Raw genomic sequence first — 16,860 nt, forward strand, 5'->3', positions numbered from 1 at the left:
CATGGTGAATGGCTCTTTTAATGTGTGGCTAAGTTTGGTTTGCTAGTATTTTATTGAGAATTTTTGCATCTACATTCATCAGGGATATTGGCCTGTGGTTTTCTTTTCTAGCAGTGTCCCTTGCAGTTTTGGTATCAGGATAATGCTGATCTCATAAAATGAGTTTGAGAGTGCCCTCCCCTTCATTTTTTGTTAGAGTTTGAGAAGGTTTGATGTTAATTCCTTATTAAATTTTTGTTAAAATTCACCAGTGAAGCCATCTGGTCCTGGGATTTTCTTCGTAGGAGATTTTTTTTTTTAATAAATTTATTTATTTATTTATTTTTGGCTGCGTTGGGTCTTTGTTGCTGTGCACAGGCTTTCTCTAGTTGTGGTGAGCGGGGCCTACTCTTCATTGCGGTGTACAGGCTTCCCATTGCGGTGGCTTCTCTTGTTGTGGAGCACGGGCTTTAGGCACTTGGGCTTCAGTAGTTGTAGCTTGCGGGCTCTAGAGCACAGGCTCAGTAGTTGTGGCGCACGGGCTTAGTTGCTCCACGGCATGTGGGATCTTCCTGCACCAGGACTCAAACCTGTGTCCCCTGCATTGGCAGGCGGATTCTTAAACCCTGCGCCACCAGGGAAGCCCCTGTGTGAGTATTTTGATTATTGTTTTAATCTCTTTACTAGTAATTGGTCTATCAGATTTTCTATTTCTCCCTTGGTAAGTTGTATATTTATGAGAATTTTTCCATCTGTTCTAGGTTGTCCAATTTGTTGGCATATAGTTATTCATAGTAGCCTCTTATGATCCTTTGTATTTCTGTGGTATCAGTTGTAGTGTCTCTTTCTTCAATTATAATTTTGTTGATATGGGGCTTCTCTTTTTCCCTTGGTTATTCTAGCTAAGTGTTTGTCAATTTTGTTTATCTTTTCAGAGAACCAACTCTCAGTTTGGTTAACCTTTTCTATTGTTTTTCTATTCTCTGTTTATTTCTGCTCTAATCTTTATTATTTCCTTTCTTCTGCTAATTTTGAGCTCAGTTTCTAGTTCCTTAGGGTGTAGAATTAGGTTGCTTTTTGGGGCTATTTCTCACTTCTTAATGTAGAGAAGCAAAAAACTTGATGGCTTATTTGAGCAGAAGTTAGCATGGAAGGGGTGTACAGCTCTGGAGAGATAAAGTTCTAAAGAACATCCTACAGTGTGCTAAGATGTTTTTATGTTATACTATATGAAATTAGAAGTGCAGAGTGTATTAGTTTGCTAGGGCTGCCAAAATAAAGTACCACAGATTAGGTGGCTTAAACAACAGAAATTTTTTGTCTCACAATTCTGGAGGCTAGAAGTTCAAGATCAATATGTTGGCAGGGTTGTTTCTTCTAAGGCTTCTCTCCTTGGCTTGTAGATGGCTATCTTTTCCCTGTGTCTTCACAAGGTCTTTCCTCTGTACATGTTTCTATCCTAATCTCTTCTTCTTATTAGGACACAGTCATATTGGATTAGGACTCACCACAATGACCTCATTTTAACTTAATTACCTCTTTAAAGACCCTATCGACAAATACAGTTTCATTCTAAGGTACTGGAGGCTAGGACTTCAACATATGAATTTCAGGAGAGGGGGGCACGATTCAGTTCATAACAAGGTTAGATGTACATTTAGGTCACCAGGACAGCAGGGTGGAGGACAGGCTAGATGGGTGCAGGGCTAGGGACAGGGAGACCCTTTGGATGACTATTGCAATAGTCTGTCTGTGTGAGGGATGATCAGAGCCTGAACTAGAAAGACAGAGGAAGGTGTGTCAAAGACAGATGATAAAAGAGTTACCAGGAGAAAGGGCCTGCAGGATAGAATCTAAACTCCTCAGCATAGTTCACAGAGCCCTTGACAATTCAGCCCTGACCCCTCAACTCAGACTCATGTCCTGCCACTTGCCATCACACATGCTACCCTCTAGGCATAAAGACCTTCTCAATGTCTCTGATCACACTATGCTTTTACTCAAGGTCAAGTCTGTGCCTGCTCTTCCCTCTGCCTAAAACATTCTTTTCCTTTTTTTTTTTTTTTTTTTGTGGTATGTGGGCCTCTCACTGTTGTGGCCTCTCCCGTTGCGGAGCACAGGCTCCAGACACGCAGGCTCAGTGGCCATGGCTCACGGGCCCAGCCGCTCCGCGGCATGTGGGAACTTCCCAGACCGGGGCACAAACCTGTGTCCCCTGCATCGGCAGGTGGACTCTCAACCACTGCGCCACCAGGGAAGCCCCTTTTCCCTTTTCTTAGTCAGTTAAACATCTATTCAGGTAGAGGTAGTCCAGTGTTACTTTCCCCATGAAACTCCAGCTTTCTCTGGCAGCAAATCACTTCCTCCTCCCGACACTCTGTGCATAGACTCTCTCACATGGTGCTATGATTATTTTATATTTTACATGCTTGTCACCTCCACTAAACCGTAAGTTCCTTTTAGGCTGGGCTTGGTTTCCTTTCTTTGTTTCCCCAGAGCCTGACATGGTGATCAGCAAATGAAAAGTGTTGCATCAATATCTGATGAATGTATGAGAAAGTCTTCACCTGAAACCACCTAGATCCTACCAGGTGAGGCCTTGCCTGTTTTTCTTCTGTAATATCTCTTTTTAACTAAAACACTAGGAAGAGACTAAAGCAAGAAAGTCAGATTTTCCATATTTGGGGCTAAATCTCTCTTATAAAAAGAAATAAGATATTTTCACAAACCAGCAAGGAAAATTCCAAGGGAAAAGCCAGGCAAATCAGCAGAGTTTCCAATCTGTCACCACTTTAATCCTTCTTGTAAATCACTTGCAGTTTAATTGTAAAGGACAAAACACCACTGTCTTCATGTCTTTTTCTATTTAAGAACTTAATGAGTGGCTCCCATTGCCTATCTGGTCAAATCCAAGTTTCCCAGTCTGGTTTTGAAGATCTTCCACAGCCTGGCTGCATTTCACCTAACCAATTCACTGTCCACATGACAGTCAGAACTACCTTCCTGAAACAGTCTCACACTCAAAAATATTTTAAGGCTCCTCATGACTTCAGATGAATTTCAAATTCCTCACATAAGCTTTCTACTGTTTGGCCCTGGTCTTGTGTTTTCTGGCATATCCTCTTCTATAGTCTTCAATCTTCAGTCAACTTCCCAAGTTGTCTTTCCCAGATATTTCTTATATCCTTCTGTTTTTGTGTCTCTCTACTGTTCAAATCGTTCCTGAACCACCTGTAATGCTCTCTCCCACATCTGTTTTAAAAGTCAGTAGTTCCAATACAAAAGACATCCAATCCACCAAGCTTTCTCCATTTTCTCTACCCTCATGGAGAATCAATCTCCGTTTGGAGCCAGTTGCCTAGGACCACATGCTCTTCTCATATTCCCTACAGCTTGTCATAATACTCTATCCTTCCATGGTAGTTATTTATGTAAGTACTGTAGCATGTCTATCAGCATACACACATCTTTTAAAACACGCTCCCTAGACCCCACATCTATCGTTCCATTTTACTGCTTCCCTTTCTAGTAAAATTCCTCAAAAGATCTGTTTATATATGGTGTTTCACTTTCTCTCCTCCCATCTTTTGAGCTCACACCAAACAGACTTTCATCCATCACTCACTGAAATTGCTTTTATCAAAGTCATCAATAACCTGCATATCTTAGAAAGTCAAAGAGCAACACAGTAAGTGCCCTACATATAAACCTTCAAGTTGCGAGCTTTCAAAGATGTGAATGTGCATTCAAATGTCCAATCACATGTTAGTTCACATGTCTGGTGTACATTGTCACATGCATCCTCTACACGAGCTTGTGCTTTTGTGCACTTTACTGTACAGTACTGTATAGAGTACAGTGGTACAGTATCTTTATTTCAAGCCCAGGATGTCTGGAAGCAAGCGTAAAAGCGGCGGTGATGTAGCTGGTACTGCTAAGAAGCGCCAGGAATTGGAGGCTCAGAGAAAGGACAAAGAGAGACAAGAGGAAGAAGAAGTAACTGAAGAACTGAAGAAAGTCATGACGCAGGAAGTGGCGAGGGGATTTTCTTTATTTGAGGAGGCACTGTTAGTTTTTGAGGCACAGGACCGTGTAGAATGGTACACGAAGGAAGGTTGCAGCAGCTGTTCAGAGTGCAATCCAGTGCTACCGTGTCCTCTATGATGAGAAAGAAAGAGCTATTACTCAGACGTCACTGGATCGCTTTTTTTAAGAGGGTAGATAGAATTGAATCCAGCAAGAAACCAGAACCTGTGCCATCAACGTCAGGCGTGAATGAAATTGCAGCTCGCCCTCCGTCTCCTATTGCTGAGGATCCTTCAGCTCTACCATCTCCCACCTCCTCTCCCTGCTCCAGTCGGTAACTCTTCTTGCCTGTTCACTCGATGCCAGCCCCCGTATGCCAGCTGTTGTGCTGTACTACCGTACTTTTCAAGGTACTGTACTGTAAGATTAAAAATGGTTTCTTTATTTTTTGTGTCTGTTTGCTTTTTATGTATTATTTGTGTGAAAGCTATTAGAGTACAGTGCTATATAGCTGATTGTGTTAGGTGGGTACCTAGGCTAACTTTGTTGGACTTACAAACAAATTGGACTTATGAACGTGCTCTCGGAATGGAACTCGTCCCTATGGAGGGGACTTACTGTATTCAGTTGTCATCTTGAACAAACTGTACCATTTGACACAGTTAATTGCTCCTTGGTGCTTGGACCAATCTCCTTCTTTGGTGCCTGGAACACCACTTTCTCTTGTTCCTCCACATTCCTCCTCCACTTCCTGGCCAGTCTTTCTCTGGTGTCTTTACTTGATCTGAATTATCCCAACCTCTACAAGTTGAAGTGCCTAAGATTTAGCCCTCCTCATCTCTTTTCCCAACATACTCACAGTCTGATCTCATCCAGTGCCATGGTTCTAAATTTCATCAGGAGGTTGACAAGATCTAGTCTTCTGTCTCCAGCTCTTACCTTTCTCCTGAATTCCAGATTCATATGTACCACTGCTTAATCAGTATTTCAACTTAGGTGTCTAATAGGCATCCCAAACATAATATGTCCAAAACTTAACTCTTGATTTCTCTCCTCTAAACACGCATCTATCACACCCTTCCTCATCTAAGCAAAGGGCCTCTCATTTCTTCTAGACCTTAGAGTCATCTTGGACCCTTCTCCTTCTCATCTAATGCATCTAATGCACAAATTTTGCTAGCTATGCATTTGGAATATATTCAGAATTTCACTACTGTCCCTAACTCTTTCAATGCTACCTAAGCCACCAATGCTGATCTAAGCCACCATCATCTCTTGCTTGAGTTATTTCAATAGTCCCTTAACTGGTCTCTCTGTGAATGAGCTTCTTCCCCCACCCCCTTCCAAACCCTCAAAGTGGCCTTTTTTAAAAGCATAAACACTGATTATATGCCTTCTCTGCTCAAAACCCTCCAGTACCTGCCCACCTCCTTCAGAATGCAACCCAAAGTCTTTACTGTGGCCTACAAAGCATTATGTCATCTGTCCCACCACTCCCTCTCTGAACTCATCTTCTGCCACACTTCCCCTTGCTCAATCAGTTCCATACATTGATACTTAATGTTCCTTCACCTGGCTTTTTCTCCTCTAGGCAGCCACAGGCACCCTCACTTCCTTCATATCTCTTTTCAAATTCTACTTTATTAGAGACGCCTTCTCTGACCACTTTATATAAATTAGCAACTTCTTCCCATCATTCTCACCCTGCCTATTGTTCTTCATAGCACTTATCACCACTGGACAAATTATGTATTTGTTAATATGTTTTTATCTGTCTCCCCCAACTTGAATATAAGCTTCTTTAGAGAAGGCAATTTGTTTTCTTTACTGCTGTATTCCCAGGACCTAGACCAGTGCTTAGCATATTGCAGGTGTTCAATTTATATTGAATGAATGAACAAATAATTGCTACCTATTAGATTGAAAGCTCCTGGGCCAGAGACTAGCTCTTACGGATTATATAGTCCCATTAACACCTAGCTTAGTACCTGGCATATTAAAAGTTCAAAATGTTAATCAAATTGAATTGCATCTTATTTCTCACTGCTTCTCAAAGATGCTCTCTGTTCCTTTTTGGCAAGTTTCCGTACTTCTACCTGCTTCCTTCCTTCCTCTGCTGCAGCTCACTTTTGCTGGAAGCCTCAGTTCCTGCTTTTTCTCTCTTTAACTTCCTCTTTTCCTGTCTATATTCTATTACAGCTTTGGTCTCTGGGCTTACAGAAAACTTCATATTACAGCTATCACCTCTTAGAGGCTACAAAGACTATTCCCTACAATACAGCAGCCTATACCACCACTTATTCTTTGCTTCATGGAAATTCAGCCTTGCTTTCCCAACAATACTGTAATGACACTATGGCAGAGATCATATCCTACTCCCAAATCCTTGAAAACAGCTAGTACAAGGTTACACGGATGGTAAGTGATTAACAACTATATCAACTGATCCAGAATAGTATCTCCATTTTTTTTTTTTTTTTTTTGGCGGTACGCGGGCCTCTCACTGTTGTGGCCTCTCCCGTTGTGGAGCACAGGCTCCGGACGCGCAGGCTCAGCGGCCATGGCTCACGGGCCTAGCCGCTCCGTGGCATGTGGGATCTTCCCGGACCGGGGCACGAACCCGTGTCCCCTGCATCAGCAGGCGGACTCTCAACCACTGTGCCACCAGGGAAGCCCAGTATCTCCATTTGCATACTAGACAGCATCACTTGGGTAGCTAATAGGAATGTTATTCTGTCTGAAACAGAATTCCTAATTTTAGCACTCATACATATTCCTTTGCCATTCCCCCACCCACCTTTTACTGTCACCAGTAGGTATCCAGTTTTTTAAGCCCAAAGTCTAGGAGTCACTTTTTTTTTTAAATTAGACTTTTATTCTGATTGTGGATTCACATGCAGCTGTAAGAAATAATACATGAAGATCCCGTGTACCCTTTACTCAGTTTCTTCCAGTGGTAACATCGTACAAACTTATAGTATACTCTGATGGTTCCTCAAATAATTAAACGTAGAGTTACCATATAACACAGCAATTCCACCTCTGAATATATATGTAAGAGAACTGAAAACATATGTCCACATAAACATGTGTACACGAATGTTTATAGCAGCATTATTCATAGTAGCCAAAAAGTAGAAAAAAACCAAATGTCCATCAGTGGATGGATGGGTAAATAATATGTGGTATATCCGTATAATGGAATATTAATCAGACCTAAAAAGGAATGAAGTACTGATACATGCTACAACTTGGATGAACCTTGAAAACATTAAGTAAAGTGAAAAAAGTCAGACCCCAAAGGCCATATATCATGTTATTCCATTCATTTGAAAGTCCTGAATGGGAAAATCTACAGAGTGGTTCCTTAGGGCTGTGGTAGAATGAGCAAGAGGAGGAGAGAGAGAAGATGAGGTAAGAGAGGTAACGGGTCCAGATGGTGCAGGGCTTTTTAGGCTACTTTGAGACATATGTTTTTCTCTGAGTGAGATTACAAGGCCTGGAGGGTTTTGAGCATAATCTGACTTTTAAAAGTCACTCTGGCTTATATATGGAGAATAAACCACAGGAGGAAAAGAGGGGAAGCAAGGTGATTCGTGAAGAGACTATTTCAAAAACCAAAGCAAGTGATAATGGTGTTTTGGAGTAGGGATTAACTTTGTAGGTGGTGTGAACTGATTGATCAGGACATGCTTTAAAGGTAGAACCAGAGGATTTGTTGGTGAAGTCAATGTAGAGTATAAGAGAAAGAGAAAAGTCAAGGACGACTCGAAGGTTTTGGGTCTGAACAACTGGACAGATGGAGTGGGCATTCACTGAGGTGGAGAAGAGTGTAGAAGGAGCAGGTTTTGACGAGCTACATGGGGAATTTGCTTTTGGACACGTTAATGTTGAGATGTTGGATATATGGAGTATTAGCTGTTAACTAATATATGGACTATTAGCTGTTAACTAATAGTTTGTTCTGGGGCTGTAATTTGGGAGTTGTCAATGTGTGGATTGCATTTAAAGCCCTTAGGTTGAATGACATCACTTAGGGCATTGGCCTAGAGAGTGAAAAGGTCCAAGACACTCCAAAGGCACTCCAAAATGCAGAGGTCTGAAAGATGACAAGGAGACAAGAGTACTTAGAATAAAATACTCACATTCCCTACCTTAATGGAGACCTGGCCCTTCTCCATGTCTGTAACCTCACTCTCCAGTCTGGTAGGATACTCAGTTTTTGAAGGACACCAAGCCCTTTCCTGTCTCATGGACTTTGTCTTTGCTGTGCTTCCACCAGGCATGTTTCCACGCAGGCTCTAATTTTGGTCACCTGCTTCTCTTACCACAACCTCGACTAAATTGTAACCCTGAGTTTTATCTAAACACCCTAACTGAAAAGCCCCAAACTGGCACCGCGTCCCTCACCTCCCTGCCCCCCCAACACCAAGTTATGGCTTTTACTATAATCTGAAATTATTTCACTTGTTTTTTCTCTAGAAGACCATCCCATCTTAATTTAACAAATGCTTACAAAACGATTACTATACACCAAATAAAAGCTCAGCTATTCCTCCTTGTACTTAATTTTCTGGAGAGCAGCGGCCTCATTATCTTGTCCTTTGCCGCATCTCCAATACAAATGACATTGCCTCAGCAATCAATTCTGAGTTTTCAGTATTTGTTAACGGAACGGATTGCGGGACACCAACAAACTTGCAAACAAAAGGAATTTTGCCCGCCCATCCACCCCGTCCCAGAGTTGCCGGGAAGGAGGAAGGGAGGGAGGACCTCGCGCATGCGCCATTGTTCCCTGAGCGCTCGAGGCTGAACCCCGCCCCTTTCCTTTGGCTGGTTTAACCACTGCACATGCGCAGTAAGGGTCTTGTCCGTTCGTTTGTCGGCGCTATCAATAAAGTTTTAGCGAGTGCACACTTCTCTTTTCCTTGGCAAGATGGCGGAATACGACTTGACTACTCGCATCGCGCACTTTTTGGATCGGCATCTAGTCTTTCCGTTGCTTGAGTTTCTCTCCGTAAAGGAGGTGAGTGGGTTTTTGAGCGGGAGGAAGGCGTGGGAGCGCGTGAGATGCGGGGCAAGGCCGAAAGGCGGTGGCGGTAGCCTTAGGCCTTACCCACGTGTGAGGCGGCCATGAGTTTGGTCTCGAGTCGGGCAATAAGGATCTGCTGGTAGTTAAGCGTCGTCCCTGTTGATTAGCACCGCGGAATTCGGCCGTGAGTAAGGGTGAGGTGACAATATGAAACTCAGGGGAGAAAGGGAGGGGTCTCTGCTTCACTTCTTGAGGTGCCAGTGCCGCTGGGACTTCCGCATCGTTCCTCTTGGAAGTTGACGATTGGCTGGCTTCCCTGTATTAATGCTTGAGCTTAACATAAAGCTGGCTTCGAGAAGCAAATTGGACTGTTAGAGATTTAAATTTTTCTTTTGGGCACAGTAGGAGGGGTGACCTTGGCTTTGTGTTTTTGCTTGCCGGATCGTTTGGAATGATTTTCTTACACTTAAATATCTAGCCCTTTGGTTTCCGTAAAGTTGTGAGTTCTTTGCGAGGAGTTTAACTGGTGTTTCCGTAAATAGCCACTTCCTAGAAGCGTAGCTTTTTTTTTTGCGGTACGCGGGCCTCTCACTGCTGTGGCCTCTTGGTTTGCGGAGCACAGGCCCCGGACGCACAGGCTCAGCAGCCATGGCTCACGGGCCCAGCCGCTCCGTGGCATGTGGGATTCTCCCGGACCGGGGCACGAACCCGTGTCCCCTGCATCGGCAAGCGGACTCTCAACCACTGCGCCACCAGGGAGGCCCAAGCGTAGCATATTTTGTCTAGTGGGGAGGGGAACCCAAAAAATAATCCGACAGTAATTTTATCTTAAGAGTTGTTTTTCAGTGTATAGATGTACAGACTTCGAGTGATTTTAATTGGTTGTTAATGTTCATTGAGCTATTCCGGATATCTTGAAAAAGTATTTGGTCCTAGTACCTCATTTAAAAATATCTCAGCCCTAAAAGTTTGGAGATATTAGGCTTAGTTATACCGTAGTTTATTGGGAAATTGATATATTTTAATAGTTACAATAAAGTAATATTACTGTGATGAAGGAATTAGAATATTGGTCAGAAAAATGCGTTCAATTTCTAGAAGCAGATTAAACCGCAGGTCTACTTAGGGCACTCTAGATTTGGGGAGTAGATTTTGTGTGTTCCAACAGCAATAAAACAAAAAAGCCCTACAAATAAACATTAAATTTTTCTGATAAGTTTTCAAATTTTCCCATGGTTCATTGGATAGGTATAACCCTTAAATTCATATGAACCTTTTCTAAACACCTACACACAACTCTAAAGTTAATGATATTAGGGAACAGCAAAGTTTATTTTCAGTAAATATTCAAGAATGCCTTGCCATATAAAGCTTTATCTTGAAATGCTTTTGTCTTGATTTTTCTTTTATAGGATGTACTTAACCTGTATTGTAGAACTTGCATAAAACAGCCCAGTCTGCCTTCTGTTTCTTTTTTGGATAATTTAGGATAATTTACCAAAGATCAAGGAATAGAAAAATATCCTCTATGCTTCTGAACTAGCCAAACTTCATATTTTTGTAATGTGTCTTTACACTTCTGTTTTTCAATGCAGACAGATGAAAGGGAGGAATACATAAGTGTAAATTAGTTTTTCATAGGGCAAGACCAAAACTGTGAACGGCAGCTGAGAATCAGTGGAAAATAACTGCTCAAAACCTGTTTCCTTGGAGAGAATGTTGGTAAGATGGCTGTGATACACCAAGGGGAAGACAGATGCTGGAGTATTTATTTATCAATTACTAAGTATAGGACTACCATGGAATTGTGAGAAATCCAAGATAAAATCCAGACATCTCATCACTAAAAAACTCATCCTTTCGTGGAGATAGAGGTCTAATTATAAGGCTAAGAGTAATAAATGTCAGAAGTAGTGGCAGAGTGCTATCAAAATTGGAGAGGTACAGAAAGGATTCTGAGGAAGAGAGGCTTGAAGTTGAGTTTTGAAGGCTAGATGGTTAGGATAGTCAATGATCATGACACATGAGGGTATCAATTGAATATATTTATAGTATCAATATGTTGGAAAATATAAACTCCATTGGAGCAGGAGCTTTGTTTTATTTCCTTGCTGTGTTCTCAGCAGATAGAGTCTGGCATAAGGGCTTCTCATGATTATTTAATAAATGAGTGAATATATATTTGAACCTTAGTGTTCTTTATTCTCAAGTGAAGTGGAAGGCCAGATAGTGTTTAGCAGCCTGGGTACTGAATTGGGACCTGGATTAGGATCCTGGTTTTGTCACTTAATACCTTTGTGCACTTGAGAACAGTTTCTTTCCCATCTTTTTTTTTTTTTTTTTTTGCGCGGTACGCGGGCCTCTCACTGTTGTGGCCTCTCCCGTTGTGGAGCCCAGGTTCCGGATGCACAGGCTCAGCGGCCATGGCTCACGGGCCCAGCCACTCTGCGGCATGTGGGATCTTCCCGGACTGGGGCACAAACCCATGTCCCCTGCATCGGCAGGCGGACTCTCAACCACTGCGCCACCGGGGAAGCCCCTCTTCCCCATCTTAACTAAGCCTTTTCTCATGCATAAAATGTTGGTACTACCACCAGCCTCATAGGGTTGTTAGAAAAATTACATGAAATAGTACATATAAAGTATTTAGCCTTCTGGGACAGAGTAGGTACTCCTAAGTGTTTTCTATTAGGAGGCTAGGCCATCCTATATGAGAGGGAAGTGAGGCATTCAATTGGCTTTGTTTGTTTGTTTTTTTAAGTGTTGTTTTGTTTGTTTTTGGCTGCATTGGGTCTTCGATGCTGTGTGTAGGCTTTTTCTCTAGTTGCGGTGAGCAAGGGCTGCTCTTCTTTGCCGTGCGTTGGCTTCTCATTGCGGTGATTTCTCTTGTTGCGGAGCACAGGCTCTAAGTGCGCGGGCTTCAGTAGTTTGCAGCACGCAGGCTCAGTAGTTGCGGCCCGTGGGCTCTGGAGCGCAGGCTCAGTAGTTGTGGTGCACAAGCCCAGTTGCTCCACGGCATGTGCGATCATCCCGGACCAGGGATCGAACCCGTGTCCCCCGCATTGGCAGGCGGATTCTCAACCACTGTGCCACCAGGGAAGTCCTCAGTTGGGGTTTTGAGGAGGGAAATAAAGACTGGAAATGGTGACTGAGGAAACTGACCAAAGACAAATGCAAGGACTGGTAAGTTTGGAGGGCCCAACTGAGATTGGAAATCACACATTTATAAGTGGTCATTCTTGGAGTGAGAGAAAAGGTAGTTTATTTGAGTAGTATAGAAATATGTGGAGGTTGGCTGGTGATAAATAAATGCCATCTAGAGATTGATGAAAAGGATTGCTGATTAGAGAAAAGCACAGATGTGATTGAATAACATTATTGCCTAGTTCTGAAACATTTTATAGGTGACCTTAGCCATAACATAGAAAAGAGGTAACTTTTTTCCAGTGCTAGAGATAGACATTGATTGTATTTGGTTGGAGAAAATGAATGGAATAAATGTTAACCGCTAAAGAGAAGGGCTTTGAAATAGCCAAAAACAATATCCAAACTAATGTAGAAAGTGACAACCAAATAGGGTGATGTAAAAATTAGAAAGAACAGAGGGTATGTTGAGGGTGATGAACCATTTTAGAGGTAATAGTGGAAGAGGTGATGAATGTAAGTTAAAAGTCTTAGAGATGAGCTGATGAAAGTTGTTATGATTTGTGGGATAAAGGAATTTTAAGGCTTGAGGTTTTAAAGAATCATCAGTATGGATGTTGGATTTGTGGAGGATGATAGCAGGAGATGTCAAAAGAAGATTTTCAATCTATTAAAAAGTAGGAGTTGTTTTCAAGGGGTTGATAGACTGTGTTGGCAGACTATAACCTGTGAGCCAAATACAACCCTCTCTGCCTGTTTTGTATAGTCTCAGCTAAAAAAATTTTTAACAGGTGAAGATTTGCAACCTTTCTCAATTATAGAACAATAACTGTACACAGGTTAAGTGAAACGTTTCCTGCCCAAAAAGAATTCCATTCTTCTCATTAGTAGAACTGTATTACAGAAAATTTTATAACAAATTATATTTTTTATTTCAAAAAGAAAATTGAAGCTTTTCTCTCTTATGGTACTTATATATAGTATCCTTGATTTTTGCTTTTTGGCTCACAAAATCTTACTGTCTCTTCTTTACAGAATAAATGTGCCTATGAGATAAAATTTAGAGAGGATGATATAAGTAGATATAGATTTAAGAAGAGCCCAGTGAGGTCTGATGGCAGAGGAGAAATGCTTTGGATCTGCAGTTGGGAGAAACATTACAAATTAAAAGCTATTGATGAAGTGGTGAGGAGAGGTGGCATGCCAGGAAGAGGATGTTTTCACCTAAGATTAGGGTTTCTATGGGGCAAACTGAAAGAAAATTTCTTTTTTTTTTTTTAAAGTAAACTTTTTATCAAGTATAATACGTGAACAGAAAAGTGAGCTGGGCTTCCCTGGTGGCGCAGTGGTTGAGAGTCTGCCTGCCGATGCAGGGGACACGGGTTCGTGCCCCGGTCCGGAAGGATCCCACATGCCGCGGAGCGGCTGGACCCGTGACCCATGGCCGCTGAGCCTGCGCCTCCAGAGCCTGTGCTCCGCAACAGGAGAGGCCACGGCAGTGAGAGGCCCGCGTACCGCAAAAAAAAAAGAAAAGTGAGCAAATATAAATGCTTTTTTTCCCCAAAGGAAACACACTTATGTGTGACCACCATCCAGATCAATAAATAAAACGTTTCAAACATCCTAAATTACTGCAATTTATTTATCCAGTCTAACATTGATAGGACTTGGCTGTTACAAATAGTTCTGCTGGGAACATTCTTGGTAATGTCCTTTGAGTATACGTACCCATTTCTCTTGGGTACTTAGGAGTAGAATTGCTGGGTTAAAGAATATTTTAGCTTTAGAAGATAAAAACAGTTTTCCAAAGTGGTTGTAGTTCTGCCAGCAGAGAAAGTGTTCAGTTACTCTGCAACTATACCAACACTGGTATTGTCCAGTTTTTTTAGTGTGATTTTAATTTACATTTCCTTTATGACTGATGCGGTTGAGGGCTTTTTCTGGTGTTTGTTGGCCATTTGGTTGTGCTCTTGTGGAGTGCCTATTAAAATCTTTTAGCCATGTTCAATTGGATTGTCTATTTTTTCTTACTGTTTTGTAGGAGTTCTTTATGTAGTTTGGAAGGTTCAGGTTTGATCTCATGGCTATACCGTTTGACCACCTTTATCTTTTCTTTTCATGGGTAGTAAAATGTTGTATAATCTTCCTTCATTTTTCTTTGCTTGACAAAATTAGATTTAGTACAAAAATCTTTTCTTTTGCTGAAACCTTATCTTGACTATTTGATTAAAAATTGTTTTGAATTATGTTACTGTCTCTTTCCTTGAATGCTATTGTGTAGAATCCTTAACATATTGCTCAGTACACTTCATGTTTATGTGAGTTTGCTTATGTATCTATTTGGTTCCTGAACTGTGGGTTAAATTACATTTCTTGAACTCTTTGCAGAAGCTAAAACCTGATATGACAAGGTTGACTGAAAGAATGGGTGCCAGTTTGTTTCAGGGGTGTGGATGGGAAGCATTATAAAGGATTTTAACTATTTAGTGGAAAAGTATGTGGGGGCAAAAGGAGAGGCCACCTCAACGAGAAATGGGTAGGCATCATGTGGATGTGAGAGAGACTAAGAAGGTAAAACATTTAAGGGTTGATTCTTAGTTACCTGAATGTGGAGAGGAGTCAGCAATACTATGTGCTTATCAGTGGAGTTGGTGTGGTTTATTTACTCACAGCCTTGTTCTAGAAAGACTAAAAGATGACTTGTAGGGACACATTAAAAAATGAAGTTGGTGGGAATGGCTTTGTGGTATGTAATTGCCTTTATTTTAAAGTTGCTAGGTAAACAAAATATTTTATGTCTCTGTAGGCTGATTGCTTGCCTTTCTTGTAGGAGGGTGAATTAATAGTATATATTTTATTAAAAAAATAGTTCAGGACATATGTTTCCAGGTACACTATCTTAATATTAACCACTTTACTTGAGGGAACTTCAATTTATTCATTAGAAAGTAATTTTCTCTTGCAGATATATAATGAAAAAGAATTGTTACAAGGGAAATTGGATCTTCTTAGTGATACCAACATGGTAGACTTTGCTATGGATGTATACAAAAACCTTTATTCTGATGATATTCCTCACGGTAAGTTTTGTCATTACATCTGAAGCTTGACTTGTGAGCTGAGGCCATGTGTATTAAAAGTTTTGTGATTTATAAAAGTGCTTTAGCCAGAAGTCTTAATAATTATTTGAATGATTTAAAAGTTCTTTGGATGAAAGGTAATATGAAGGTTACAGGTCTTCTAAAGCAGTGGTCCCCACCCTTTTTGGCACCAGGGACCGGTTTTGTGGAGGACAGTTTTTCCATGGTCTGGGGGTGGCAAGGGGATGGTTCAGGGGGCAGTGCGAGCGATGGGGAGCTGCAGATGAAGCTTTGCTCCCTTGCCCGCTGCTTCCCTCCTGCTGTGCGGCTGGATTCCTAACCAACTGGTCTGCAGCCCGGGGGTTGGGGACCCTGTAAAAGGTGTGAAACTACTTTAAAACGTGGTCATCAAATGTCTGCAGTTCATAGTATGCAGCATCAAAGTTGTACTTATTAATCAGATTGCTTCCTTAGAATTATCTGGGAATTTTGCAGTTTTTTTGACTTTTTCAGTTGGCATCTTGTGTGCCTTAGAGATTTCTTTTTTGTCTTGAAGCATCTGGGTTCTCAAAAGCATGGTCCCCAGAACCAGCATCCTCAGCTCACCTGGGAGAACTTGTTAGAAATGCAAATTCTTGTGCCATACCACAGATCTACTTAACCAGAAAATGTTGGCTGAAGACCAGCACTCAAATTAGGGAACTCCTGTGGTATATTTCAAAATCCTTGTTTTCTGTAGTAATAGATGTTCTTAAAACAAGCAAACAGAATAACCCACTATGCACATAGTATTTTAAAAGATTATAAGAACTCAGTAGAGAAATACAGTTTACTTTGTTTAAATTGACATTTCTCAAAATTTGATCACAGATCCCATCTGTGTTTGAGAAACACACTCCTAGTATTAGTACTTTCTAATATACAATGTAGAAATTATTACATAAAACATAATCACTATTTTGACTTCTATTATAGTTCCCTGCAAGAACAGTAGCTCTTTAAATTTTAGTTTGTGGTAAAAAAGTAAACTATTTCTTAGTGAAACTTTAAAACATGCTAACAGGGTAAATTATGTGCAAGTTTTCTCTGACTTCATGATGTGGTAAAAAGAAACTATAGAATTGGTTTTGAGAGATTACAGAACTAGATTTAAAGTGAAAAGAGAAATTATTGACTGGATTTAAATTCCATTCAACCTAGTTGAAAACCTGTAGTAATAATATGTAAACCCCTCTGAGCCTCTTCAGAAACTGTGGGGTAATCTCCTGAGAGAATTCAATGAAAACAAATATAAAAACACTGAGGATGAAGTCTCTGAAATGTAGAGTTAGATAATTGTTTCCTCAACAGCTCCTTCTCCTAGGCTGTATCTGTATATTCCTCAGTTTCTTCTAAGAGTAAGAAGAGGATTCACTGTTCCTTTATGTGCCTTTGCAGTGCTAGAAAGAAGAAATTGGATCTGAGGAAGTTACTGAGTTGGTGGCACCTGGCATATGCATATATTGGGGATAAATAAATGCACAATTTAGATAGACTGAAAAATTTCCAGAGACATCCTCATAGTGAGCAATATAGTTTAACATTATAGTACTCCTTTGC

At 41.1% G+C, this 16,860-nt stretch overlaps 1 protein-coding gene across 1 annotated transcript in view; it reads left to right on the forward strand.

Moving 5' to 3' along the window:
* Positions 1 to 8,841: 8,841 nt before the first annotated feature.
* EIF3E (eukaryotic translation initiation factor 3 subunit E) overlaps positions 8,842 to 16,860 on the forward strand; it is a 50,750-nt gene continuing 42,731 nt past the window's right edge. Inside the window, exons 1-2 of the mRNA XM_029222884.1 lie at positions 8,842 to 9,031; positions 15,147 to 15,261. Of these exons, the coding sequence (XP_029078717.1) occupies positions 8,942 to 9,031; positions 15,147 to 15,261 (205 nt within the window). The 5' untranslated portion in view covers positions 8,842 to 8,941. The remainder of the gene's footprint in view (positions 9,032 to 15,146; positions 15,262 to 16,860) is intronic.

The sequence above is a fragment of the Monodon monoceros genome, unplaced genomic scaffold (genome assembly GCF_005190385.1).
Source record: "Monodon monoceros isolate NGI ecotype Baffin Bay Population unplaced genomic scaffold, NGI_Narwhal_1 Super_Scaffold_14, whole genome shotgun sequence".
Lineage (NCBI taxonomy): Eukaryota > Metazoa > Chordata > Mammalia > Artiodactyla > Monodontidae > Monodon > Monodon monoceros.